Source organism: Biomphalaria glabrata, chromosome 8, assembly GCF_947242115.1.
Source record: "Biomphalaria glabrata chromosome 8, xgBioGlab47.1, whole genome shotgun sequence".
NCBI lineage: Eukaryota > Metazoa > Mollusca > Gastropoda > Planorbidae > Biomphalaria > Biomphalaria glabrata.
This window is the reverse complement of record NC_074718.1, coordinates 44,243,374-44,271,356: the sequence shown is the minus strand read 5'-3', so window position 1 is coordinate 44,271,356 and position 27,983 is coordinate 44,243,374. Positions and strand designations below refer to the sequence as shown.

The window sequence follows — 27,983 nt, the reverse complement described above, 5'->3', positions numbered from 1 at the left end:
CTAATTAATTAAATAATTGTTTAAATTTTTATTTGATTGGTGGTTTGTTTGGGATTGTAAATAATTGTGCAAAGTTTCATCTTGATCCTAGAATGGAAGAAATAGCATGTAGACCTACACAATGAGTACCAGACAGCTGAACAGACCAAGCGAATTGCTATAGATCTAAGTAATTATCATGAAATTCAAAGGTTTGAAAAAACAACTTTTGCTTCTGAAAATGAATAGGTTTGGTGTTTATTATTCTCATTTTTATAAACCCAGTAACCTAATTGAAAAGAAGGAAGAAACCAAACATGGGAATGGATTCAGGAGACAACCCTGGCAGAATCTGCGACGCTATCGATCCCAAAATGTGAGGAATATTTGGCGTTCCTTTGGACACAAGTTTCATGGAAAGGGGGGAACTACTCTTTGAGCGACATCATTCCGGCCAAAGCAGATACCCAGGCTTACATCACAATGACCCATAGTCTTATACAACTGGAAACCAACAGTAAATAAGCACATGTACTCGCATATCCTATTGCTGATACTAGGAGCATATAGGTAGTGGAACATTTGTATTTAATATAAACAGGTTGTGCACTTAACTTAGCACAAGTAATTATATTTTAAAAAATATATAGATGGATAGTACAAGCACATAGACAATAAAATAAGTCTAAGCTGATTCAATAATTGTCAATCATTTTTATTTTATTAACAGTTCTAAACATACAGTGAGCCATAATTTTAATGTCATTCCAATATTATTGTTTCAAAAGTGGCCAGGTAATATCCAAACAACTTGCATTTTAAGGGTTTATTAAATGAAGGGTAAAAAATGTATCATATGCACATTTTAATTACAGTAAAAATAAAGTAAAAACTAATATCTTAAATGGTAAAATGCATTTTAACATAAAGCAAAATCAGCAAATGCAAAATTACTAGTTCTGGTCATAGGTTTCTAGCCTAATGCTGTAAGGTTTGCTGAGATGATAAACCCAACCATTTATGTCAGAAGCCACCAGTAAAAACAAAACAAAAACAAACTTTAAATAAATTTGCAAAATCAAATAAATTATTTCAATTTACTCATACATGGAGTAAAATGTTACAACTTAAACACATCAACTAGAAATGTGACTCATTGGCTCTTGCAGTTTCACTAGTACTTTCACACACTGAGTTATACATTCAAGCACTTTCACCAACGTACAATGGAATCACAGCAAATTTCCAATATGGATCAACCAAGCAGTCTTAGTTTTATACATTCTAGTATTTCACAAACATACACTGAGTTGAACTCTCACTAACACAATCATCGTCTTTTTTTTTTAAGTATTGTTTGTATTTTATAACATAAGGCATTGAACAGAAATCAGTCATCAGAATTGATTGAATAAAAAAAATAAGTCTCAGTGGCAGGCTGATTTATTTAAGCCCGACTTATTCACCCTCCCTTTTGTTGTCAACACAATGAATTGAATTCTTACAGTTAACACTTTGGGGGTATGTGAATATATCAAACTGGTTGTCCTTTAAACAGGGTTGTAGTGTGGTTGTACAAGGTGCACATTTTCAGGAATGCTAATGCCGCTGAAGGTCCCATAGGTTTCAATGTTTAGTGCACAGAGGAGTATTGGAAAAATATCACACATTGAGGAAGAGTTTTTGAATTTCACGAGGAGCCTTCTGGTTGATAAGAACTAAGCGATGCTGCTAGGAAATACAGGATAAGGTGCAGTATTACGTGCTCTAAAATTTATACCTCACATTATATGAAATTAAGTTTGGAAGTGTAATAGCTTCTGACAATCTGAATGTTAAAAGAATGACAACAAATTTATTTGGAGTTGGTAACAACTAAATTGTCTTAATTATTTTTTAAGTTGTTTATTGTTTCCCTTAGTATAACTTGTGCGTCTCTAGAGAATACTGAATTAATTGAAAAACACTGTCAGTGGCAACTCAAGAATTGTTTGCAATAAAACTCTATCAAACTTTGATAATCCTTCAAAATCATAAAATAAGGACTGATCTAGCCTCAATGATGTCATACAACCCTAACCCAAATGTGCTTACCAAATACTACCAATGCATACACCTTTGGTACCTTAGGCGCAATAAAAAAAATAAAAAAATTAAGCATGGAAAACTTAGTTTCAATAATTGTTAAATTTAGATAGTATAAATATAAATATATTTATCTATAGGTAAATAAAAAAAAAAATTAAAAAATTTTGATATTCATTTCAAACAAAATTTCTTTCAAATTAAAAATCGTCAAATGAAAAAGCTTTAGGTCAAAAGAGCAAGATTTTAGTCAGTAATAAACCCATCAAAAGGTTTCACTATCTCTCAAAAAGTTAGAAAGCACTCAGTCTGTTCCTCCCGCTTCTAGAGCCAATGCATCCTCTATTGGTACAAAACGCTCATTCAAATTCATCAGAACTACTTGAACCTAGTTGAAAAACAAACAAAAGTTATATTTACAAATATGTATAATGTAAGCTTCAAACAAAAACTAGAACCCCCCCAAAGTAACTGGATGAATACCTTGGAGATTTCCTGCTGCATTTTGAAAAACTCCTGCTGCATTTTAAAGAGAATTTCATCATAGTTCTTTTTTGGTGCTGGTTGTTGTACTTCATAGCTACAGAGAATTCAATAAAAATACAATTTAAAATTATTCATATAAGTATCATAGCAAATCACTTTTTTTAAATACGATATAAATGAAAAACCAATCAAAGTGTATCCAGCAAATTAGTAAAGAGAAGTCAAGGCTGAAAAAAAGTTCCATTAAATACACAGGGGAAAAAAATGATGTTAGAAAAACTAAATCTAATTTATTCCTTTGGCAAAATAAAACATACAGGAAACTTGAATGGCTGCCTGGTCGTGCGGTATGTGCGCTGGACTGTCATTTGGTTGTCTTGATGGCCGAGGGTTCATACCCTGCCATCAGCCACCCCCCATGGTCCTGCAGGAAGTTTAGACTAGGAACCCTGAAGGAACATTCAAAACATTTAACAAACAAACATGTATTTCCCTCTAACTAAAATCGTTAAAAAACGAAATTTGGGAGCAAAAAGTCTGCTTCATATGCTGAAACCTGCCTTTCAGATAAAAAAATGAATACAACAAAAGGCCCATACAAAACAACATTCCAATTGTTCCTACTAACATTTCACACAGGAATTCCAATTGAAATACATTGTAGATACAATAAATTGATTGAACTTATCCTGATTAATTTTAAGATATAAGAGGATTTAATAAACAATTTAAATCAAATTTTATGTTCTTCAATCAGTATGCAAAAGAAACAATACACAGAATGTAGGAAATAGAACCAAGCAAAAAATATATGAAAGTAAACCTACCTAGATATGAAAGTAAACTTACCTAGATATGAAAGTAAACTTACCTAAATATGAAAGTAAACTTACCTAAATATGAAAGTAAACTTACCTAAATATGAAAGTAAACTTACCTAAATATGAAAGTAAACTTACCTAGATATGAAAGTAAACCTAGCTAGATATGAAAGTAAACCTAGCTAGATATGAAAGTAAACCTACCTAGATATGAAAGTAAACTTACCTAAATATGAAAGTAAACTTACCTAGATATGAAAGTAAACCTAGCTAGATATGAAAGTAAACCTACCTCGATATGAAAGTAAACCTACCTAGATATGAAAGTAAAGTTACCTAGATGTGAAAGTAAACCTACCTAGATATGAAAGTAAACCTACCTAGATATGAAAGTAAACTTACCTAGATATGAAAGTAAACCTAGCTAGATATGAAAGTAAACCTAGCTAGATATGAAAGTAAACCTAGCTAGATATGAAAGTAAACCTACCTAGATATGAAAGTAAACCTACCTAGAAATTTTATGCACATCCAAACTGATGTGACCTGACATTTTTGAAAGATGTGGGGGTAGGTTTTTGAATACTTTCCCAACTTCTGTCTGACACCTGGTACAAGAAACGTTTTGGTAGGAACTAGAAGAACAATAAGAAGAAACATTTCATTCCAATATAAAATATTAGAGGGAGATCACTGCATCACATAATCCCCCCCCCACCCCCCCCCACTAGTTGAATAAACTTTTCAAGCTTGAATCATACTAATGCTTATACTTTTGCATACTATTGTTTCTTTTATGTTTCCTTTAAAACTATTTAATGGTCTCTTACCTTCCAGTAAGGGAAACATTTGAAGAGTTACACTTTTCCCATGCCTCATGAATCATAACTGCTGAAGGTTGAATTGCTAAAATGAAAAAAAAAAAACAACAACAACTTACTTACGACTTACACTTCATATTAAAATTAAGTTGTTTTTTTTTAACTAGAGCAACCTAAAGTAAGACATTGTTGAGTTGGATGCTAAGCATATCTTAGAATTGTTAACCCCATGGCAAAGTTAAAAGTGTGCCCAAAAGGTCTTGGAAACATATGGACAAGGCCATAATAGACTTTATTTATTACATTAAGTTGATCTTTGTTTATACTTGTTTTTTTTTTTGAAGAACCCATTCATGTTTTATAAGAACTCAATTCAGTAAGAGAGAAAGAAGAAAAAACAAGAAAAATACGGAAACCCCCCCCCCCCCCCCAAACTTATCTTTAAGAAAGACAATAATTACCACCTTTATAAAACGTATAGAGCGATTATTTTGCTCTTAATAACTAATGAATGTTATTTTTTAAAAAATAAAATTTAAAAAAAAAAAAAACAGTTGAACTAAGAGTTTTTCCAGTGTGGTCAACAAGCTATTAAGGGGGGAATGGTACTCAAAAAAAGTAAAAAATGATGATTTAAAAAAAAAAATCGATTTTTCAAAAAAATGCATTTTTGACTAGGTTAACCTCTTATAAACACATTCTATTATTTAAATTTAGGTTATTATAATCTTATTATTGCATATAATGGACTTTAGCAACATATGTCAAATAAAAATATTCTAAAATTTTCTATGTGCTTCCAAAAATGACTATTTCTAGCCCTTAACTCTTTTCACAAGTATATCTGTCCAATTTCTAGGAAAATCAAGAGACATTTTTGAGAACCATGCCCACTCTTAGCCCCAAAAAGGTTTTGTCCCGCCAAATGTGTGACCTGAATAGAGGTATTGTAACGAAAAGACTAATGTTGAAGCAATTGAATATAATGGAATCAAATAGAAAAAAAAATGCAGAGAAAGATTCTAAACCACTGTTAGTATATAAGTACTTGGGGTATCAATACTTATGTATTCTGTACACCAAACAGCTTAATATTTAAGGATATGCCTCCATGTATGGACATCTCCAATAAAAAAATTAATTCTATTGAATGTTTTATTGCAAATATATACACAAAATGCATGCTAGGAACTATTGTTTGTATATTTAGATGGGAGAACTTTTTTTTTTGCACTTGGCATCTGGAGCTTTATAAATCTTAAGACAGTCTGAACATTTCATGATAGACTTATTCTTGGTATTGTCACAGAATCTCTCTCAAACAACTATAAAGAAGTGATGTATTTTAAATAAAAAACGTGCTTGACTTTTTACACATTTTTTTTTTACGAGCATTCCTCTTGTAAAGATGGTTTTTTTTCTAACGTTCTATAAATATTATTTACTTTGTGGCACATTTTTCTCTTTATAAAACTGAAATTTGTGGATCATTGGACATATCTACTGTGAGTGATGGATTTTTCATTATTAGGGGTAGGGGTATTGGACCTGATTTTTAAATGTTGATTAATTGTTTGCTGTTTCTGATTTTATTTTTTTAATTCCTCTATTCTTGGGCATTACAACTGATACATATTATATGTCAATAAAAGCCAGTTTGAAACTGATTCAAAAAATAGCCAAAAAGTTGACAGCTCAATCAGTTTTATGCCATATGCTAGCATACATAGAAGATCAGATGCATGTTGTTTGCAAAAAGGAGGTCTAGATCCAGGGCATTCTAAGCATATATCTAGATTAGATCTAGAATCTATCTAGATCAGTGATGCCCAACCTAATTCGCCCTGCGGACCATTTTCATTAACGACACTCGTGTCGCGGGCCACATGACCGAAAAGGTACAAAAGCGAAATAAAATTACCTGAAACAATTGGCCCTAGTACTTACATTAATTAATGGGATATTTGAAGTTTGTTGTTCTTTTTACGTATCGGAAAACGACTTCACATCTCTACTTAAAATATTCTTCTTCTTCTAGCCAGCTTTATTGCTGCTGAGCTGTGAGCTCTTTTGCAGACTGTGCCAAGGAAAAAAAGTGTGCTGTTTTCTTCAGTTGTTCAGCACTGCCGTACAGGGTGTTGGTTATATTGGGCTGTAGTGGAAGTAGGGTCTGCCTAAGGTGGATTAGGGAGGGGCATTCAAAGAGGATATATGGTTTACGGTTTTAAAGGGGTGGGCGCAATGTCTGCAAAGGGGTAGTTGTGTGGAGTTTATTTTGTTCAGGTGGTAATTTAATAGTGGTGTGTGTCCTGTTCTTAGTTGGAAGATTGTAGATTGTTCTTTGCGGGGGAGGAAGTTAATACTTAAAAATATAAATATCATTGTAGATACCTTTACCACCGACTCATTTTCTGGTCTCTTTTTGGTAAATATTCCCTTCATTCTCTATCTCTAGGCGAAGTTTAGCAATCTTTATTCACAGCTCAAAGCAAGAATGGCATCACATGTGTTTTATAATGCCATTTATATATATTTTTGTTTTATCTTTTAAAAAAGAACACCAAAAAAAACGGCCACACTCTCTTTACACATCAAATATATTGGCTTATTACCATGTTCCACAAAAAAGTAAAGATACTTTCACTTTTCCTGGTAGCTTTACATTCAGAGTCTACTTGTGGTTTGTTCGGCTTTCCAATTTCATAAACGTTGAAATGTTAAAGGTCATGTTACCAATTAATCAATCAAAGAAAAAATGAGGGCCTAACGTAGGTAAAGATACATTTTTCAACCTTTTTTTCATTTGAAGGGAGGGGATTTTCTACACTTTGTGCAGACGGTCTGGCGGGCCGGATGGAACGACGTCCACCAGCCCGCATTTTGGGCATCACTGATCTAGATAGATCTATTGTTTAAAAAAAAAGTATTAGTATTGATCTATGGCGGAAAACAGATTTTCTATTGAAAATGCATTTTTGAAGTTCATTATTCATTTTCTCCATATATACAACATCTGTGGTATATTTCCTTTTACTGATGGGTAGACCTATGTTTGTGGAAGCTTCATTAGCAATATTTTTTTGAAATTCGTTTTTATAAGAAATTTGCGCATTTGTGAATGTCATGAAGTATGCAAAAAAAGACACACAGGATTTACTTTTGGATTTATGTGCTCCCCTTTGAAAAGGTAAGAAACATATAAACCTATATCATTACTATGAAATAATGCATGCTTACTGTTTAGAAATGATTGTTCTAAATGATAGAGAAAAAAGAAAAGAAATTAAGTTGTTAGTTTATCTTAAAAATAAAAAAAAAATAGCCTCGATGCCATTTCATAATTTGTGCGTCGTGAAACTATGCATACAATTTTATAAAAATATCATTTAAATGGTACCAATTTTAGTTTCAAAACACGTTTATTTTTATTTCAGCAATCATAGTGTTTTATTTTTTATTTTTTTGGTGTATAAAAAAAATAAAGTTTAAAAAAAAAACATGTTTTTTTTAAAGCCCATCGGAAGTGTGTCGGGACAGTTTGACCTCATCAATTTTTTTCATCGTGCTTAATTTTTTATTCATTCTCGCGGAATAAGTGGAACCGACAACATCTATTAAGCCTTATCATAGACTGAAACTATAACAGACCATTTTTTAAAATAATATCAACTGCTTAGGTAAATATTTTACATTTCACTACGAGTGTCGTTTGTTTTCATTTCAAATAACATCATGACTCGGGAAATGAGTCCTTTTTTTTGCGCTGCCAGCGTGCGATGGAAATAAACATGCGCGTATCTAGACTAGATCTAGACTAAGATAAAGATTTTAGATCTGGATCTTTGTTTAAATATAATTCATAGTAATTTGTTATAGACTTAGATCTACATCTTAACGTGAAAAGGTCTAGAGATCTAAATATAGTCACTTCTAGTTCTAGTAGTAGTACTAGTCGTAGCTAAGACTAAGTAGTAGATAGTGAAGTAGCGATGTACACACGCGTGGATCAGACTAGATCTAGATCTAGTCTAGTCTCTAGACTAAATTCACTAAATGTAGATATAAAATTGTATATATCTGTGTCTTAATATAATAATATAATTCATAATAACTTATAGATTTAGGAAATCTGAGATGATTTAGAGCTAAATCTAGTCATTTCTAGTAGATAGTCAAGTAGCGATGCACATACGCGTGGATCAGACTAGATCTAGACTAGTCTCTAGATTAAATGTAGATCTAAAATTGTATATCTGTGTCTAAATATAATAATATAATTCATAATAACTTATAGATTTAGGAAATCTGGGATGATTTAGAGCTAAATCTAGTCATTTCTAGTAGATAGTCAAGTGGCGATGCACACACGGGTGGATCTAGCATCTAGACTAGCTAGATCTAAGTCTAAATGTAGATTAGATCTAAGATTTTATAATAGATTCTATGTGTCTAAATATAATTCATATTAACTTATAGAATTAGGACTATATCAGTAGATTTTAACGTGGATAAATTCTTAGATGATTTAGATCTAAATCAAGTCATTTCTAGTAGATTTAAGTAGATAGTCAAGTAGCGATGTACACGGGCCACACGCTTGGATCAAGACCCTAGCCTAAGTCTAAATATATCTCTACGTCTAAATATTATTCATAGACTTAAAACTAGATTTTAACATTGAAAAAATATGAGATCTAATTTATTCTAAATCTAGATCTAGTCATTTCTAGATCTAGTAACTGCGATGTACACGTGTAGATCTAGAATCTTGTCTAAGTCTAAATGTAGATTAAATCTAAGATTTTATATCTAAATATAATTCATAGGAGCTTATAAACTTAGGGCTTAATTAGATCTCTAAATCTAGAATTCTAGATCTACATCTTAAACTACTTAAAGTGGAAAAAATCTAGATCTAGTCAATTATACTATAGAGAAGAGATTCAAGTAGGTAGGATACTTGGTAGTTCTAGATTAATAGATCTAGATGATAGAGCTAGAATGTAGATATATCGGCAAAAACATTTTTTTTCCTTTTAAAGATCTAAATCTAGGCATAAATCTAATAGATTACTAGATCTAGAAAGATTAAATAATTTTTAAAAACTATTAGCTGTGTAGGATAGAGACTAAATATAGATCTACTTATGGTTTATGGACATAGTTAAAAATAACAACAAACACATAGAATCTATAAACCAAATAAAAGTTGTTTTTATTTCTTTTCTCAGCAACAATTACAACAAATACAAAAATTGAGATCATATGAGATAGTAAACAGAATACATCATGTACTATGCAAAACCTATTATTAGGACTAATATCTATAAGCCTAGACTTAGACTAGAGTCAGAGTATAGTAGTCTAGAGTCTAGACCTAGATCTAAAAATTGATCAAGAACTAGAAGAGATCTAAATCTTGATAATATTTCATTTAATATAAGATCTTTTCTAGTCTAAAATTATACATCTATAAACTTTATCTAAAATTGATATTAGTTTGTTAAAACATGAAGATATAAGAAAAAAAAAAGACTTTTTATGGTAGGGTGGGGCAAGGGGGGAGGGCTAATTTATTAGTTATAAATATTTTTAAAAATTGTTTGTTTGTTTTTTCAAATGGTCTATAAATATACTTTACTTTGTGACATAGTTTTCTGCTAATAATATTGTGAATTTGTAAAATTCATGGAATATTGGACATACCCTCTGTGAATGATGGATTTTTCATTATTAGGGGTAAGTGTGTTTGATCTCATTTTTTATGGTCTAATACTTGTCTGATGATAATGAATGAACCATATTTGGATTCCTCTGTTCTTGGGCATTAAAACTGATATATAATATGTCAAAACTGATACTGGTTTTGTTTTTCAGGATGATTATAAAGTATCATTTGCAACCATTTTTTTTTACGGAGGGGGTGGGGTCTGGGGAGGCTAATTAATAGGCATAAATGTTTTAAGAAACTAGTTTTTATTGTTTTTTTCAAATGTTCTATAAAAATATTTTACTTTGTGACACATTTTTCTGTTAATAATACTGTGAATTTGTGAAATTCATGGATTTTTAGACATATCTTCTGTGAGTGATGAATTTTTCATTATTAGGGGTAAGTGTGTTTGACCTCATTTTTTCAAGTTAAATAATTGTCTGTTGCTTCTGATTTTATTTTTTTTGAATTCCTCTATTCTTGGGCAATAAAATTGATATATAATATGTCAATAATAGCTAATTTGAAATTAGTCAAAAAAATGGTCCTAAAAGTAGAATGTTGAAAGCTCAATCTGTTTTCCGCCCTATATTCTTTAATCTTAGATTCTAAATCTAGAAGTAGAAAATAAGATGTAGATCAGCATGTACTGATTCTAGTCTACAGAACACACAGTCTAATTCATTTAATTTTAATAATTAGTTAACTTAAATTTGGAAAATCTAATTAAAATTATAAATTACTAAAATTAGTCTAGTGAGTCTAGACTAATGACTAATTTTTTGTTTTTTAGACTGACTAGTCTAGTCTAAGTCTAGCAGACTAGCTAGTGAGACTTATTTGACTTAAGAGTGACTAGTCTAGTGACTAGACTTGACTAGACTAAGTCTAAGTCGACTAAGTAATTAGTACTTTACTAACTTAGACTTAGATCTAGTCTAGATCTAGAGTCTAGTCGTACTGACTAGACTTGACTCATAAGTAATACTGTAATAATACAGTAATTATTTTATTATTAATAAAATAATAGAGACCTCAGACTACACTTGACTAGATTCTAGATACTAACTAGTCTACTAACTAGACTACTAGATCTAGATCTAAAACTAAATCTAGACTTATTCACTTGACTTTGACTAGAGTAGAAGTAGAGTCTAGCTAGACGGACTAGACCTTTTCTTTTCTAGCTCACCTTGCATGGTAACTAAAGCCAGAGATTCACAAATGCAAATTAAATTGTTAGAATCTCCTAGAATTGTCCTGCAATTTTCACACTGAAACACAGTAACTGAATCAGTTTCTGGAACACATACTTCACTACAAAGTGATGGAGATTGTGGCATCTTTAGATAGACCGCCATTGCCTCCGATTAGAGTATTACACTAATAAACAATATCTGGTCAACGTCTTCGAATGGGAAGAATGTTCGTTTAAATGTTTTTTTTTCTTTAGAAGAGCTCCACTGATCTCGCACAGAACCGTGACCTCCGTGACCCCTTCTATGTCGAAGGCGCCGACAGAACTCTCTCTCTCTCTCTCTATATATATATATCATGGGGCGTTGCTAAAAGGGGGGTGGGGTGGGGGTACATGTTTTCACATGCATGCTATTTGGCAATAGCTAGGATAGCTTTACAAGACATGCATGTTTTTACATGTAAATGGCCAAAAAAAAAAGTATAGAAGGGAGGACAAAGTCTTACAACAGAGGATATAGTTTTAAAAAACAAAACAAATAAATATATGTTAAAAAAAAAAACTTAAAAAAAAAAATAGGCCAAATATTTAATTGATTAAAAAAAATCATAGGCCTACTTTGTAAAAAAACAAAAACAAAACATTTTGGACCTATAGCTTGGGTCTATGATATTTGGGGACAGAGAACAAGCCCCAAAAAAGAAGGACATGTCCTCTTTTTGCCGGACATCTGGTAATAATATATTCTATGGCAGGCCTATATTATATGTAATATTATATTCTCTAAATGTTTTTAAATTTATTTATACTAATACAAACTCATATTTAAATTCCGATACTCTAAATCGCACAATTGAGACTATCTTTAAAAAGGTTAAAACTGGATAAACACCTCCCATTTTTTTTTAAATTCAATTCCTGGCAGATGGCTATGAAATGAAGTCATTTCACATCTATTTATAAACCAAAAAAATAGGTGTCTCATGCAGGTGATGGGTCATTATCATTTTTAAAAAGTCTTAAGCCCTGACCTATGCGGTTCTCCTGGAACATGAAAAATAATGGACGATTCCACACGTCAACTTTAACCTGGAGTCAAAATCAATCGTCTGCTGTGAAAGGAAAGCCTGTATATTGGAAATGTAGAAACACAAATGGACCATGTGCAGTACCATTACAGTAGTTTAGCTGAAAATATCAAAATAAAATTTAACTAATTTCGACAAGCTGTTCTGTAAACATGCCTGTTCCGCAATAGTGACTCTATGTATAATTATAATAATAAGGCTTGTCTTCGAGTCCGAATATTAATGAGGAATTCAGTAGCTATGCAGCCCCAGCTGTGACCTACATATTTTGCCACTGCCAGGGCAAGCATATATAAGCATTGTCCGCGATACATTTATACATTGATTTTTTTTCGTTTCATGAACCTGATGTTTATATACATCTAGAACCCTGTTTTTGTTTTGCTTTAGACAGCGTCCCCTACTTACAATATATCCTGTATTAGAGATTTATATATATATATATGACGGAATAATTATAAATAGCTAGCCAAGACATCTCGCAGGAGTAACGACCACATGACCAGGCAGCCTTCCAATAAGTCATGCAAGAGGTCATGGTTTGTAGATCTATTATAGTCTCTTTTATTTCAATAACTTATTGTTTGTCGAACGGAATAGTAGGTTACTTTTGCAGCAAATTATAAATAAGATGAACTGGGGATTGAACTAGATAGGCTATACCTTTTTATTGAATAGCCGATATCGCATGATCCTTGATTGTAAATTTATTGGGTCAGTTGGGAGATTGAACTATACATCTTGAATCTTGGTCAACACATCTTACTATTGAATATTGCTGATATCACATCATTGTGCAATGAAAAAGCTTGTTAAATGGTTTAAATGGTAGTCTTTAAAAATGGGGAAGCATTTTGGTTGTGATTACGAATTTAGATCTATATTTAAGTAAAGCCTTGAATGTTTAACAACATTGATTTTGCGAACATTGGAGTTTTCATTTGACACTGTAGTCACCAATGACCATAGGGAACAACATATTTTGCACTAGACTCTAGAAAGATTCTAGATAAATACATTCAAACCAAAAACTTCACTTTATTAATTATTTTATTTACTGAAGTAATAAATAATATAATTACAATGAAACATACTTTAATAATTAATACAAATAAGGTTAAAAGGAAACAGATTTAACATACTTTTAAGAAAGGAAGACAAACTCAAAAGAGTTAGGAGAGTGAATGCCATGTCAAATTTTCTAGAAGCAAAACAACAGTCCAAATGTTATAGTTTTTCTTTGACCCTCAGCAAAGGCTACTCAAACTAATAGTTAACCTACTGATGTATAGTTTTACTGACTTTTTGACATTATTTTGATTAAAGATAACATAATCTTCAAACTGTGGTATACATTCAGGTCCTTTGAATTAAAAAAAATGAACTCTATATCTCTTCTGAAAAAAAATTGTGATCAAGTTTAAAATTTTAATCCAGTGCTGCTAAACGGAGCAGACAAATATCACTAGAAACAGATATTGTACTTACAGGGCAGAATACATAAACACATCAATATCATCAACACACAGAATGTATAGTCAAGTAATCAAGATTTAAAATAACACATTTAAAATAATTATATCTGGACACATTTGAGTCTTAACCTTATTGTGCACTATCTGAAATGGCAATTTATTGATGTTGAAACCAAAGACTATTTTATATGCTTCTAGGGCAACTGTTGCTACCAGTTTGCTGCAAGTTAAAGAATGTTTCTAGGTTACTGACTATTTAAATTATGGCTTTATGGCTATTTAAAGAAAATCTCTGATATTTATAGTGTCTAAGGATCTTGGACAGAGCTGGAAATACAAGTTCCCACAATAGAGATAGTGAGAGGAACAAATAGTCAAATCAAGATTGGCTCTTGTAAAGACGTCACGCGAGACCTAGAGCCCAGAAAAAGAGAGAGAGAAAAACAAGACACAAAAAAAAAGAGATGGGAAGGCAGCTCAAAAGAATGGATCAGGTTCACGCTGGGTGAAATTTACTTAACATAGGGAAGGAGATGAACAGTTAGCAGATCATCGGTGGTGCCAACAACCAACAGAATAAATGAAAATTTAACAAGAAGATGGAACTAAAAATAGGTCACAAGATATACTGGTACAAAGAAAAGGTTAGCAACTTTAATATTTCAAAGCCAGAATGGATGGGCAACAAGACTGCTCAACAAGTGTCACTAGATACTAGTTTGCTTAAGTCACATAGTAGTTACTACAGACCGAACACAAAAATAAACATGATTACTAAACACACAGGGTTAGAATTTAAGAACAGTTCATTGTGAACAAACTATTTACATGAACATGGTGCCTTAGAATTAAGAAATTCTGGAGAAACCCAAAGAGCTCAAGTGTTTCACTTACCCTGGACCAGTCAGGATCTCAATGAAGAACAAAAATTCATGTTTTATTGGGGGGGGGGGGGGCGAGAAAACATTTTTCAGCAACTTGAAAACAATCTGAATGTAAGAATCTGTTTAAGAATGTCAAGTGTACGGTAACAAAAACCCCAAAAGATTTAAAGTTTCGTAGAATCAATGTACACAGACCTAAAGTACTGGCACCAGGTACTTTGCTACAACAGAATTCTACCATCACATGGTGTGAAATGAAAGTAAAACATTCTGAAGTTTTCAGAGAATGAGATGTTCAAACACTCAAGTCAAGATTTCCACCAGGGCCTGTTAATGTGTTACTTAAGATCTGACACGTACAGAATGATTCTTATAAGATAAATTGATACCATTATAAAAGCAAAAAAAAAAACCCTAGAATTGTTTTCTTCTAGTTCCTTGCTGGCAAAGTTTTCTTTTTCTTCTTCACATAAACATGCATTCCAAACAAACCCAGAATGTGGTTAAAACAGAAAACCCTGATATTAAAATGATTAATTTTAGCAAATAATGAAATACACAGTATTGCGAGGTAAAATGAATAAAATCAAGTTATTAGCTAATCAAAGTTTAAAAACAAAGCAACAAAAACAAATTAATAAATAAAACAAATTAGCCATAGAAACATTTTGAACAAATTCAAAGTATTCATATGTAGTTCCAAGAAGTCCAATTCATGCACATTTGATTTTCAGCAAATATCTATGATACAGAATTTTAATTCACTTTCTTGTTAGCAATTTGAGATTCACATGTGACTGTGTTACTATAAATAACGAATCACAACAAAGAGTATCATCTTTACATAACAGTTCAAAACACTGTCCAATTGTATTGTGTTCAAGTAATGACAACAGATGTAAAACAGTTCAACAGAAAATATTTTTTTTTAAAGAAATCAAATAAATACTCACAGGAAATAAGAAAAACATCAAAAAATAAAAATAAATGAAAAAGAAACCTATAAAAAAAACCCCAGCTTTTTCTTCTTTGAAAGGATGCAAAGGCCAACAAAGTCTCAGCACATTTATCCTTTTTTTTTTCATTCAATACTTTTTATGAACTAGGTTCGTAACTAGATTGGAAAAGTAGAAATGATATTAAAAACTTTTAGATGGTATTAGTACAAGAGGAGGAGGTGCGGTGGCTGAGTGGTAAAATGCTTGGCTTCTGAACCAGGGTCCGGCATTTGAATCCTGGTGAAGAATGGAATTTTAAATTTCGGGATCTTCGGGTGCCTCTGAGTCCACCCAGCTCTAATGGGTACCTGACATTAGTTGGGGAAAAGTAAAGGCGGTTGGTCGTTGTGCTGGCCACATGACACCCTCATTAACCGCAGGCCACAGAATCAGATACTCTTTACACCATCTGCCCTATAGACCACAAGGTCTGAAAGGGGGAACTTTACTTTTTTACTAGTATAAGAGGTCAAGTAATCAATCATTAAGAATTTCAACTTCACGAGCTATCTCTCTGGCTTTAAACTTACATGATGACATGGACAGGCAAAACTTGATTAATGAGCACACTTCACCTATGCTAGTCAAATTAGTACCACATTTCAGAGATAAACAGCATCAAATTTGTTGAGAGTCACGAGAACTTGTTTTTCTTTAATTTTACAATGTTCCTTTACTAAGTCCACTAAGTGAAAAAGTAATTTGTTTTTGCTGGACAACTGCTGTGTTGTTTTTTTTTAAAAACTATTTGATTTGATCAAACACACACATACACAAAGAGAGCATTCTCTATGGAATTCAAAACATATTAACAAAAATTGAATAAAAATGACTTAAGACTAACTTTGACTATAAAAATAAGGAACATGACAGTTGTTTATTAACAGAAAGCAACTTGTAGCAGGTGCATTCAATCTTCACATGTTCTGTCAACTTATTTAACAAATGCAAAAATAGTTTGGAACAAACTCATCCTTTAAGACTTTCTAAATCTGGATGAATATTGTTCCAAACTGCTCTCACCAATTCAACAGAAATGTTGAATTCAAACAGAAAGCTGCTCATTCATATATAGAGTCTGAGGGGATGTTTTGAGGTAAAAACTTCATTCAAAAATTGTCTTATTCTGAAAACAGCCTCTATTATTGCTCAATCCAAATTCTTTTCGGAGTCATTCATCTATAGTCATAATATACTGGAATCAGAGGACTTCAAGAGAAGCTCCAGCCGTCGATGTTCTTCAGATATAGTTCTTAAGCTACCATCTCCACTGCCTCCACTGTCTCTACTGCTACCTGCTCCTCTAGGTGAAGATGGAGATGAGAGTATCAATGTTGTGGCTGCCAGGCTGATTGCTATATTAAAAAAGAAATAGTTGGGCATCACATATTTTTAAAAACAATTAAATGCTAGCAATCTGGTCCACAATCCTCAGCAGGACATAAAAATGACAAAGTAACTCTTTCTCTCTAGAACAACCCTCCCATCTCCATTTTGAAATGCTTTTTCCATCTGAGGGACACTCCCAATTGTCAATGCTTTAAAACTTATTTGTTTAATTTTGTCTTCCGGAATGTTTTTGATTGCTTAAAACTTAATCCTGAATAGTTTCTGTTTGTTAAAATCTGGATTTTTTTCACTTTCAACATGCTATTACAGAGCATGAAGTGTTTAAAGCGGGACCTTAAACTATTATTCTAGTATGTTCTTTCTGATGGAATCACTCAAGATTTCCTTTTCTGTTTTTAATTAAATATTTCCTAGGTCTAGATGACTTGTCCATAGTCTGTGAGTTTTCATATTTAAATTTCATAAACCAAAATTAAATTAACTTTTAATTCAAATTTGTTTAATTTAAAATGAGCATGCATTTCTCTTGAATGATATATCAAACCTCCTGCAGGGGATGGCAGTCAGCAGGGTTTGATACTGAGACCTCTGAGATGACAGTTCAGAGCATAGACCATTTGCCATCCAAAACTTGGAAAATAATTCCAGAATGCAATGCTTCGCTCGCCCAAAATGTTTTTCTAATTTAATTTGGCATCTGAATCATAATGTAATCATGCCAAACTAAATTGACCTGCAACCTCATTACCTTGTAAAAAAAATGGCTTCTTCATTGGGTCACAAAAGCTCCTAAATGCAATCTGTATACATAAAATCTGTATGAATGCACCTATTTCAATTCAAAGTAGCATTAAAAAAATGAGCCACTAACCAGCAGCTGAGGCTGAGATCAAAGAGCTGGAGCTAAGTTTGATATTGATGTCCATCAACTGACTGTACAATGGGGTCAGCTCCAAACTTGTTCTAGTCAGAGCAAATAAACCTGGAAAGGAAAGTGTTTTATAAATAATAATAATAAAATTCCTCAGTGGAAACTGTTAAAGGGACTACGATGAATTTTGTTTCTCTTTAGCGAAACTCGACCCTGGCAGCGCCAGAGAATGACTACTCGTTCATTTCTAACATAATAATAATTTTATTTATAAAGCGCTGTTAACAAACAAAATGTAGGCTCAAGGCGCTGTAACAACATTACAAACAAAAACACGAGAGCTAAAATGACAGTTAATCTAAAAAAGTTTTAAACAGATAGGTCTTAATGTTCTTCTTAAAAGTGGTGTAGCATGTTGTCTGTCTGAGATCAATGACTGGATATTATTTTCAATATTAGAACACATCCAATGCTCTAACAAAGTTACTTCTAAAGAACAGCACTTTCTAACTATTCTCACCCAATAGAATTTTAATCTGTAAGTTTTTAAATTTCAAAGAGCATATGACACATAAAAGAAATTTTAATATTCACAAACTTTTAAATTCATAAATATATAATTATTTGCTTGGTAAGGACCAAGTGTTGCCACCTAATTAGTCCAGCTTAGAAAAAAAAACAACAGGTTTTATTGCATATTGGTTTTAGTTCCTACTGGTGATGACTTATACCTGTGGCATGATTATACTTGTGGTGTACTTGTATTTGTACTGTTCTTGTGGTCTCTTATACTTGTGGTGCATTAGTATTGGTGGTGTTCTTATACTTGTATTTAATATTTTCTTATTCTAATGGTGTATGTATACTTGTGGTGTGCTTATACTTGTGGTGTGTACTTATACTTGTGGTGTGTACTTATACTTGTGGTGTGTACTTATACTTGTGGTGTAATCACCTTGTTTCTTCTCAGCCAAACTGCTGCAGTAAATATTGAGCAGAGTCATGACATCATCCTCTGTGGTCATACCAAATACATCGTTGGGCCAGGAAGACCTGAAGTAAGAGCAAACAGTCAATCATTCCCAACAACCAATGGGGGACTGTTTTAAACTTTCAGATGTCCCTACAGAAATGAAGACTGCCACAGTCCCAGCCCAAACCTCCTGCAGGAGGACTGAGGATGGAAGTGGGCAGGGTTTGAATTTAACTTTTCAAGACCGCAAAATGGCGCTGACAAGCCTTCTTGTTCTTCGTCTAGCTCTAAGCCTCCTTGCGATTTTACTACTGATCAGGCTCTAAATATCTTTGTAGATATGAATAATAGTGACATGAGTGACTTAGAAAGTTGTCCTGAAAGTGATTTTCAGCCTTCAGATTAAAGCAAGTCTGATAGCTAATAAGATCTACATTTAGACACCCTTAGATCTAGTAAGCCAATGGGGGCCTCACCCCAGTTGGAATGATACTGTACTTAAAAGGATCACTAAAAGTCTTATTAAATATTGATCAAGTTTTACAGTGTTATGTTTTTTCTGTAGATAATTGGATAGAGTTTAATTATTTTTTTTACAATAATAATGAATAAGGACTGCTGTGATATTCTTTTTTTTTCTAGAGTAAGTCCATTTTTATAAGAAATCAAATATCATTTTTTTTTCATCTCTGATATCGGTATTGCCTAATTTTTTTTCCAGTTACTTTTTATTACACTGACTTATAAATTATCTTGTAGTACATTCGATTTACAACAAAATTTTATGTATCAAGTATATGTTTAAACAAATAGAAAAAACAGTATGACATTTATAAACAGGCATATTTGATAAAAATTATGTGAAAAAAAAATTCTGTCAGAATGAGAAAAAAAAAGCACTGTTTTTAAGAGTTAAGATTTAAGTGATTACATTTTTTTAAAGAGTTAAGATTATAGTGATGACATGTTTTTAAGAGTTATGATTATAGTGATGACAGACTGAAATGCACACCTCATGACCAGACAGTTATTGTACAAAGATCTACATTGCCTTGTTTGAAATAGCAGCCATAGTAGTCAATTTAAAGTATTCAACTCATAGTACCCAATAAATTGTGGCTTGTTTAAAAAAGATTTACACACAAATAAACAATGTTTTTATAGTAAGGCTGAGTTGATAGGAACTGAGAAACTTTGTTCTGAAATATTACAAGAAGAAGAAAAAAAAACTGCAATGTGTAGTACCTGAAACATCTTAAAATCTGAATAGCTTTCAAGTATTGACCTCCCTGGAGATATTCAGCCAGTGCTATCACACCTTCCTGTTTGCTAATTGTGTCCACATTAAAAGGAGATGCCTGACCATTGTCCAGCTCTTGTAATGAAATGTGAAGCTCTTTCCTGATGGACATCACTTGGCTGGAGACATCAGATACCTAGAGACAAGAAAACAATACGTCAAATGTTATGAAGTTGTCATCTGCAGCTCCAGAAGCAAAGAGCCTTGCCTTAAACTAGCACAGTCCAAGTGTTTAGGAGGGATGTAGGGAGTACATGACACTTTCATATCACAGTAATGTTTATGTAATACAAAAATGTAAACTAAAAAAGTTTGAAATTCAAAATACTTTGACTCTACCTTTAGCTAAGGTACACTATCAGTAAATTATGAGTTGGATTTTGTATTGATTCAATATGACAGACGACACATTTATTTTACAGGCTCCTTTAGATTTGAAGATAATTACATCACAGCCCAAACCTTCTTCAGGATGCCATTGGGCAAGGATTGGACCCCAGACCATTGAACGACAGACCAAAGCGCATACCATCTGACTGGGCAGCCATTGTTTCAATACAAACATTTTTGTTAAAAAAATCTGTTAAAATTCCAATAAAACTATTTTTTTTGTTTTATTTTTTTTATGAAAATTATATGCTGTATAGGTTGTCGTTCTTATGTTTACATGTGCTTGTAACTCGTCCGTGAGAACGTGTTCACGAAATGTGTGTTGTGTAGTCATTCAGTGTATTAAAGCCCCATACTAAGCGGACATTGGTTTTCGACTCTATTATTATTATGTTCATAACATATTTATTGTTTAGTTGTTTTTTTACACTAACAATTGATCAGAATTCTAATCTTCCATTTCAAGCTCACACTCACAAAATAGTGCTGCTTTTATAATTCACAAAATAGTGAAACAAAACAAAACAACAAATATAGTTTCAAAGAAAAACACCCCAAAAAATAAAATGATTACCTGTGGTGAAGCTGTGACCATTTGGAAAACATCCAGGAGTTTTAGGTAAGACTCAAAGAGCAAAACTAGTTGGAAGATGAGTTTGTACAGCTTCTGGCACAGTTCTAGTTGCTGTTAGCAAAATTTAATAAGAAAACTTCAATTTAAAACAAAGCTTCGAAGTGACAATATTTTAAGAGTAAATAAAGAACATAATTGAATGTTTCTAATTTATTACAAATATAGAAAGTAAAAACAGTAACGGCTAAGCACTAAAGAGAAACTATGTTTGTAGTAAATGGTGTTTAAAGAACCTGTTCCTCTCCTGCCATAATGTATGAGCCTCCATCTCCCAATGACTGTTGTTTGATACTTGATTTGAGAGTCTCCAGACTCTGTGTGGATGTCAAAAAATAGAATGCTTACTTTCAGTTGTGTAAGTGTAAGAATTTGTTTAGAGATTACATTCTTTCAAGTACAAAAACAGTCCAACAAACCATCTAGTTCAATGGGAGATTACTCAGTGAAATAATTACAAAATAGAGATTGCTCTCAATAAAATATTTGCTATAATCCATTCCATGGGCAAAGGTTTAATTGTTAGTTTTTCTTTATGACAAAAAAAATGTGATTCTGAACATTGTCATATATCAACAAACAAGTTAAATCTCAGAAAACATTATGACAAGTGGAGTTAGGCAAGACCTGACCCAACTCTTAACCTTGACTAAATGTAGCTGTCACAGGGTAAATATTGCCAAAGTCCACATTTGAATTATATTCAGATCAATTGCAAGAAAGTGGAAATGAGTGTACATTTTTGTTTACAATTATCATGCGACTGTAAGGTGGGAATGTCTGAGTAACAATTAGTTAAAACATGATATTGAGAGAAGTCAGTAAGTATTTTTGTTTACAATTATCATGCGACTGTGAGGTGGGAATGTCTGAGTAACAATTAGTTAAAACATGATATTGAGAGAAGTCAGTAAGTATTTTGTTTCACAATTTCAGAATACAAGTTTTGGATGAATTATGAAAATGAAATTAAATGTCAACATTTTAGTTTTTCTTCAAACCAATATAGCGCTACTTTCATGCTTATAGCATGCTCAGAGCGCTTTTGGTCCAATCTCATTTGTGGACCAGTGGGGGGGAGGGGGTATCTAGGAGTTGGTTTTCCGTGCTGCCTTTAGGCGCTCAGTAAACACAACTCTCCCCGAGTCGGTGTCGAACCTCGAGCCCCCTTCTAGGTAGCCAAGCCAAGCCAAGTTCAAGCGCACTTGGCCTCTCGACCACGCTTCCCACACTAGCTTCTTCTTAGTCTGATGAAAATGTCATTTCATTGACACTTTTGGGTTTCAGTGAATTTTGTTGAAAAGGAGAAGACTCACAAACAGGTACTTTGTTTTGAAACTAATGAAAAGACACCAGCATAAGATTACGAAGGCTTCTGTCTTAAGACACTGGGGTCTCATTTTAAAATTTAAGACTGAAAGTTGTTTTTTTTTAAGTACAACAGAGGTAAGTAAATGTTCCATTTCAATATTGACAGAATTTTTTGTTTTTATATACCATTCCTGGGAGAAACAATCTACACAAGAGTTTCTACTGTGTATCAAAATTGGGTTTACTTTGAAACTAATCAGTATTTTAATGAAACAAAATCATAATTACTATAAGTGGAAACAACAATGCGCTATGAAAAGTCTCAACAAACTAGATACAAAATACATTGAATCAAATATGCACAGATGAGCTTGAAGACTTTCTAAAACAATTACTCCAGAACTTGTAATTATTCAAATAGCTACTTACTTGTTCAGCCTGGTCTTTCTTAGCTGAGTAAATCTGGAAACATTCCTGTATCTCCAGCACACAGAACCTGTGTCTGTCCACTAGTCTGGTGCCTAACATCTGATCAAAACAAAATAGTAGAAAAAAAACAAGTCAGTTAAAAATGTAAAAAATTAAAGTATAACTTTTATATAGCGTTACTTTTATGCTTATGTATGCTGTGGTATAATCTCGTTTGTGGACCAGCGGTGGGTATGAGGTATCTGGGAGAAGGTTTTCCATGCAGCCTTTAGGCGCTCACTAAACACAACTCTGCTCGAGTTGGGTGTCAAACCTCGAGCCTCTTTCATAGGTAGCCAAGCCAAGTTCAAGTGTACTTGGCCTCTCGACCACGCTTCAATAATAAATCAACACACAACGCTGAGAACAGAACACATGAGAATGAGACAGTACATAATTGGGAAGAAAAAAAAACATAAAACATTGGTGTGGCAACAGAGAATAATGACCTCGACTTTTAAACATACAAACTGTATCAAGGGGACTGACCAATATACTGGCTTTGTAATACCACTTTTAAACGTATAAGGAGAAATGACAAATATGGAAACTCCTATACAGTTTTAAATACCATGGTCTATATCCTTTCTTCAACTCAAATGTTACATATGAGAACAAAGAAGTAGATAAGAAATATTAAATACATTTAAAGAGATATCTATCCTAACATACAACCATGAGGGAGGGCAAATTCCACCCACTGAACAGGCTGTAAGCTTTCATCAAGCCCTGGCTATAATACAAAAAAACAGAAATGGAAAAGTGGTTTGAGTGCTGGGACAAGTCTCAAAAAGCCGTGGAGTCTGGGAGCGCATGAGGTGCCCTGACTGCACTTCCCCGTGGTGGAGGCTGTCCAGGCCTGAGCAAGCTATCATAGCACAGTGCAGGACAGGCCACTGTCCTGTTGGCTCATATTTCTCGCGGCTATGGCCAAATTTTGATTCACGGTGCCCCCGCTGCGGGGAAGAAGAGGAAACCGTGCCTCATATTCTGTTTGACTGCCCCAGACTTGCTGATCTCTGTCTCGACAGGTCTGGGAAACCCAAAATTCTCGACCTGTATGGCGACATTTATGCACTACGCAAGACAGCAGGGTTTCTGTCCAGGGCTTTTGCAAGAGAGGATTTGAACCTCTCAAGCCCTCACTCTAATGGAGTTTGATGATGATGATGAACATACAACCAAACATTGAATTGAGCTTCACATGACACAAACTCACCGAGTCAGACTCTGAGTAAAAGAAAGGACACTCCAACTGTTCGTGGACCAGCTCCAACACTTTACCTGTTATTTACAAGAGACACAATTTTTAAAAAAATATTTTTTTTTTTTAGGTTTAATAAAGAAAAAAAAACTATCAGTAAAGTATTTAAAAAAACTTACTTTGTTTAAACAAATAAAATTAAGTTCAAAGATTAAGCAATAGCATTATAAATTGAGAGCAATCAAGTTAATTTCAGAATCTTAGAATATTGTACTAAAACGACTGTCCTCCTTAATTACCTCTTTTAGAAGGGACAGAATAAAGAAACAACTAACCTATTTGGGATGTAACTGGCTTCAAATTTTCAGACTTTGAAATATAATAACATGCTTCTTTTGTCATCGTAGTTAAACGCTTGCGCAGTTCCTATGCACAGAAGATAAGATGTGTTTAGATATTTGAAAAAGATTCTTCATACAAATTGTTTAAGAAAAGTTTATGTAAAAGAGCGACACCAAATTAAAATCAATATTTTAGTTCACAAAATTTAGTGAATATATAAATAAATTTTCATATCTTCTCATCTTATATAATACAGACGTTACTTCAAAAAAGAAGATGATTACGTCCTACGCGTCATGCATTTAGTCATGCATATTAACCAAATGACTTAAATTCTGCCAAGTCACTGGTTTTCCTGGCTAGCTCAGGCAACCCATTCCATGCTCTAATAGCACTAGGGAAGAAGGAGTATTTGTACAAATTTGTCCTAGCATATGGGACGAGGAATGTGCCTTTATCTTTGTGTCTTTCAGAGTATTTTATTAAATTTTGTTTTTGTATTTGAAGATTATGGTTCAGTGTTTTATGTATGATTGCTACTTTACTTTTGAGCCTTCTGTCCTGAAGGCTTTCTAAATTTAGTGATTTTACTAAAGGTGTTACTCTAGTCAAATGTGAATATTCGTTTGTTATGAAGCGCACTGCTCTATTTTGTGTCTGTTCTAGTTTCTTAATGTTTTCTTGAGTTGAGGGGTCCCAAACAGAGGATGCATATTCTATTATTGGCCTAACCAAGGTTAAATAACATTTTAGTTTTATGTTCTTATTTGATTTATAGAAATTTCTTTTAATAAATCCTAATGCTTTGTTTGATTTTTTTGTAGTTTCATCAATATGTGGATTCCATGACAGTTTTTCATTTATTATAACACCTAGGTATTTTGCGTTTTTAGTCTGTGTTACTGGTTTGCCATGAATAAGATAAGTGGAATTAATTTGTTTTAGTTTTTTTGTTACCCTTAACAACTGACATTTTTCTGGGTGGAAAGACATGCTCCAATTTGATTCCCATTTCTGTAATTCATCTAATTCTCTTTGTAAAATATCTGTATCTTGTGTTGTTTTTATTGTTCTATATATTATGCAATCGTCTGCAAATAATCTGACTTTTGTTCCTGAAGTAATGCAATTTGGTAAATTATTTATGTAAATTAAAAATAGTAGTGGACCCAAGACTGTTCCTTGAGGTACACCTGAGTTTACTGTTATCGGTGTTGATTTAGAGCCATTTATTATTACAGTTTGTTCTCTCCCTATCAGAAAGTCTTTAATCCACTGATGCAGTGGACCATTAATGCCGAAATATTTTAATTTTTTAAGCAAACTATGGTGGTGAACTTTGTCAAAAGCCTTAGAAAAATCTAGTAAGATAGCATCTATTTGTTCACTATTATCTAAACCTTTTGAAAAATCATCAATTAGTCCTATTAGTTGTGTTTCACATGATCTATATTTCCTAAAGCCATGTTGGTATGGTGTGAGGACATTATGTTTGTCTAAGTGGTTTATGATGTTGCTACATATTATGTGTTCTAGGATTTTACATGTGATGCTGGTAAGTGATACTGGTCTGTAGTTTCCTGGGTCAGATTTTTCTCCTTTTTTAAATAGGGGGGTGACATTAGCTTCTTTCCAGTCCTTTGGTACTCTGCCCTGGTTAAGTGAAGCCTGAAAGAGTATTTTGAACACTGGGGCTAGCTCATTACTTAGTTCTTTGAGTAATCTAGCTGGAATACCATCAGGTCCAGAAGCTTTATTTGGTTTGGTGTTGGCTAATAGCTTTTGAATTCCATTTTCTTGTACTACTATATCTTCTATGTTGTCTACTTGGTTCAAATTCAGTAATATGTCTTTGTCTCCTGGGGCTGAGAATGCTGATGCAAAGTATTTGTTTAGAATGTTTGCTTTAGTTTCATTATCATTATGTATTATGTTATGTTCATCTTTTAATGGCGCTACGCCTGTTGTTTCCATTTTCTTAGACTTAATGTATGACCATAGGTTTTTGTTGTTATCTTTAGATATTACATTGTTTATGTATTCACTCTGCAGCTGTCTGCTTACTTTTTGGGTTAAGTGTTTAATTTTTATATACTTTTTGTAAACTCTTTCTGCATTAGTTTCTTTAAATTTTCTATATAGGTTTTCCTTCTGTTTACAAAGCTTCTTTAGTCTATTATTAAACCAGCATTTATTTATTTTGTTTGATGTGTATTAAGTTGGTATATGATTTTCTATAATGCTTTTAAGATGGTTTTTAATGAAATTCCAGAGGTCATCGACTGGTTGGTTAATGTCTTTTTCTAATAAGAATGTTTGTTGAAAGTTTAATGCAGCTTGGTGTAGTTGTGTTAGGTTACATTTATTCCAGAGTAAGATTTTTCTTTTGGGTTTTGTATTGGCTACTGCTTTTATCTGACTGTGTATTTTTATGATCTCATGGTCTGATAGACCAGGGATAATATCATAATCAACTACTAATCCAGGTCTGTTGGTTAAGAAGAGATCTAATGTGTTGTTTAATCTAGTTGGCTTTTTAATGATTTGATCTAAACTTAGGTTGTGTAAAGTTTCTATGAAAAGCTCATTTATGTCCTTAAGGTTTTGGTGTTTATCTATGGTTAGTGTTTTCCAATTTATATCAGGTAGGTTGAAATCACCCATAATCCAAAAAACTGCATTTTTATTTGTCTCTTTAAGTGTAGTAATCTGATTACATAGTTCCTGCATGTATTCTAAACTAGAATTTGGTGGTCTGTAAATGCTGCCTATTATTAGGGATGTTGAGGTGGTATTAATTTTACAAAATGTTGATTCTATATTTTTTGAGTTAGGTAAGGTAATTTCTTCTGCTATAAGAGTGTTTTTTATTGCTAAAAGAACTCCTCCATGATTATCAGCCCAATCTTTTCTAAAAATTTCATAATTACTATTGAAAATTTCTGCATTATAAATTTCAGGATGTAGCCAAGTTTCTGTGCCTGCAATTATGTCTGGTTTCTCACATTCTAATAAAATTTCTAAGTCTGCTGTTTTGTTCCTAATGCTTTGAAAATTTATTACTAAGGTTTTAAGGTATTTTGGTGTTACTTCTTTAGTAGGTTTGTTTAGTGAGGCTGTTGTATTAATTTTAGTAGATTTAGGTTCTATGAATATGGTAGAATTTAGATGATAAAAATAAATATAATTTAATTTCTTAAAAATTTCCCTGGCCTAATTTAATAAAACTTTAAAGAATGAAAAAAAAAAGTAAAAGAATATTTGAAAAAAGGCAGTATGATGCAATACTAATGAAAATTATGTATGAAAATTATATTAGTCTCTCACTCTGAAAAGTTTAGGAAAAATCTGGCACGTTTTCCCAACATGACTGACTGAACACTCCACAGTAACCTTAGCAACATGATTTCTCCAGGCTTCTTCAAGCTCATCAGCTTGAAGGTTTGGTAAAAATGTTGACAGCTGAGAAAATGCAGGGGAAGCTTGACTACAATTGAGATCCACTGTATCTGTTTCACTTGGAGAATTGCTGGCCAGACTTTGCCTGAAATGAGTCACCCAATCGGCAATAAGATTTACTCCGTACAAGTAAGCA

The 27,983-nt window shown here is 32.8% G+C and overlaps 2 protein-coding genes across 6 annotated transcripts in view; both read right to left on the bottom strand.

The window, feature by feature from the left end:
* Window positions 1–678: 678 nt before the first annotated feature.
* On the bottom strand, window positions 679–11,377 carry LOC106063903 (uncharacterized). Its single transcript, XM_013222393.2, has 5 exons — window positions 11,098–11,377; window positions 4,202–4,277; window positions 3,884–4,006; window positions 2,548–2,644; window positions 679–2,452 (listed from the first exon to the last, which is right to left on the bottom strand). The coding sequence occupies exons 1-5, from the start codon at window positions 11,264–11,266 to the stop codon at window positions 2,369–2,371; spliced, it is 549 nt and encodes a 182-aa protein (XP_013077847.2). The 5' UTR covers window positions 11,267–11,377; the 3' UTR covers window positions 679–2,368.
* Window positions 11,378–13,223: 1,846 nt separating this feature from the next.
* The window catches only part of LOC106063897 (protein furry homolog), a 67,455-nt gene continuing 52,695 nt past the window's right edge, over window positions 13,224–27,983 (bottom strand). For all 5 annotated transcript variants that reach the window (XM_056037666.1, XM_056037668.1, XM_056037670.1 and 2 more), the window contains 10 exons: window positions 27,716–27,932; window positions 24,382–24,472; window positions 24,062–24,126; window positions 22,804–22,902; window positions 21,300–21,380; window positions 21,007–21,117; window positions 19,988–20,178; window positions 18,725–18,822; window positions 17,770–17,880; window positions 13,224–16,903 (listed from right to left, as the gene is read on the bottom strand). In XM_056037666.1, the coding sequence (XP_055893641.1) occupies window positions 16,734–16,903; window positions 17,770–17,880; window positions 18,725–18,822; window positions 19,988–20,178; window positions 21,007–21,117; window positions 21,300–21,380; window positions 22,804–22,902; window positions 24,062–24,126; window positions 24,382–24,472; window positions 27,716–27,932 (1,234 nt within the window). In that variant the 3' untranslated portion in view covers window positions 13,224–16,733. The remainder of the gene's footprint in view (window positions 16,904–17,769; window positions 17,881–18,724; window positions 18,823–19,987; window positions 20,179–21,006; window positions 21,118–21,299; window positions 21,381–22,803; window positions 22,903–24,061; window positions 24,127–24,381; window positions 24,473–27,715; window positions 27,933–27,983) is intronic.

Coding starts and splice junctions, on each gene's coding strand:
- LOC106063903 (XM_013222393.2), bottom strand. CDS start 11,266: ATGGCGGTCTATCTAAAGATGCCACAATCTCCATCACTTTGTAGTGAA. Junction 4,278..11,097: donor GGCTTTAGTTACCATGCAAG/GTGAGCTAGAAA, acceptor TTTTCATTTTAG/CAATTCAACCTTCAGCAGTT. Junction 2,645..3,883: donor GATGTGCATAAAATTTCTAG/GTAGGTTTACTT, acceptor AATTCTCTGTAG/CTATGAAGTACAACAACCAG.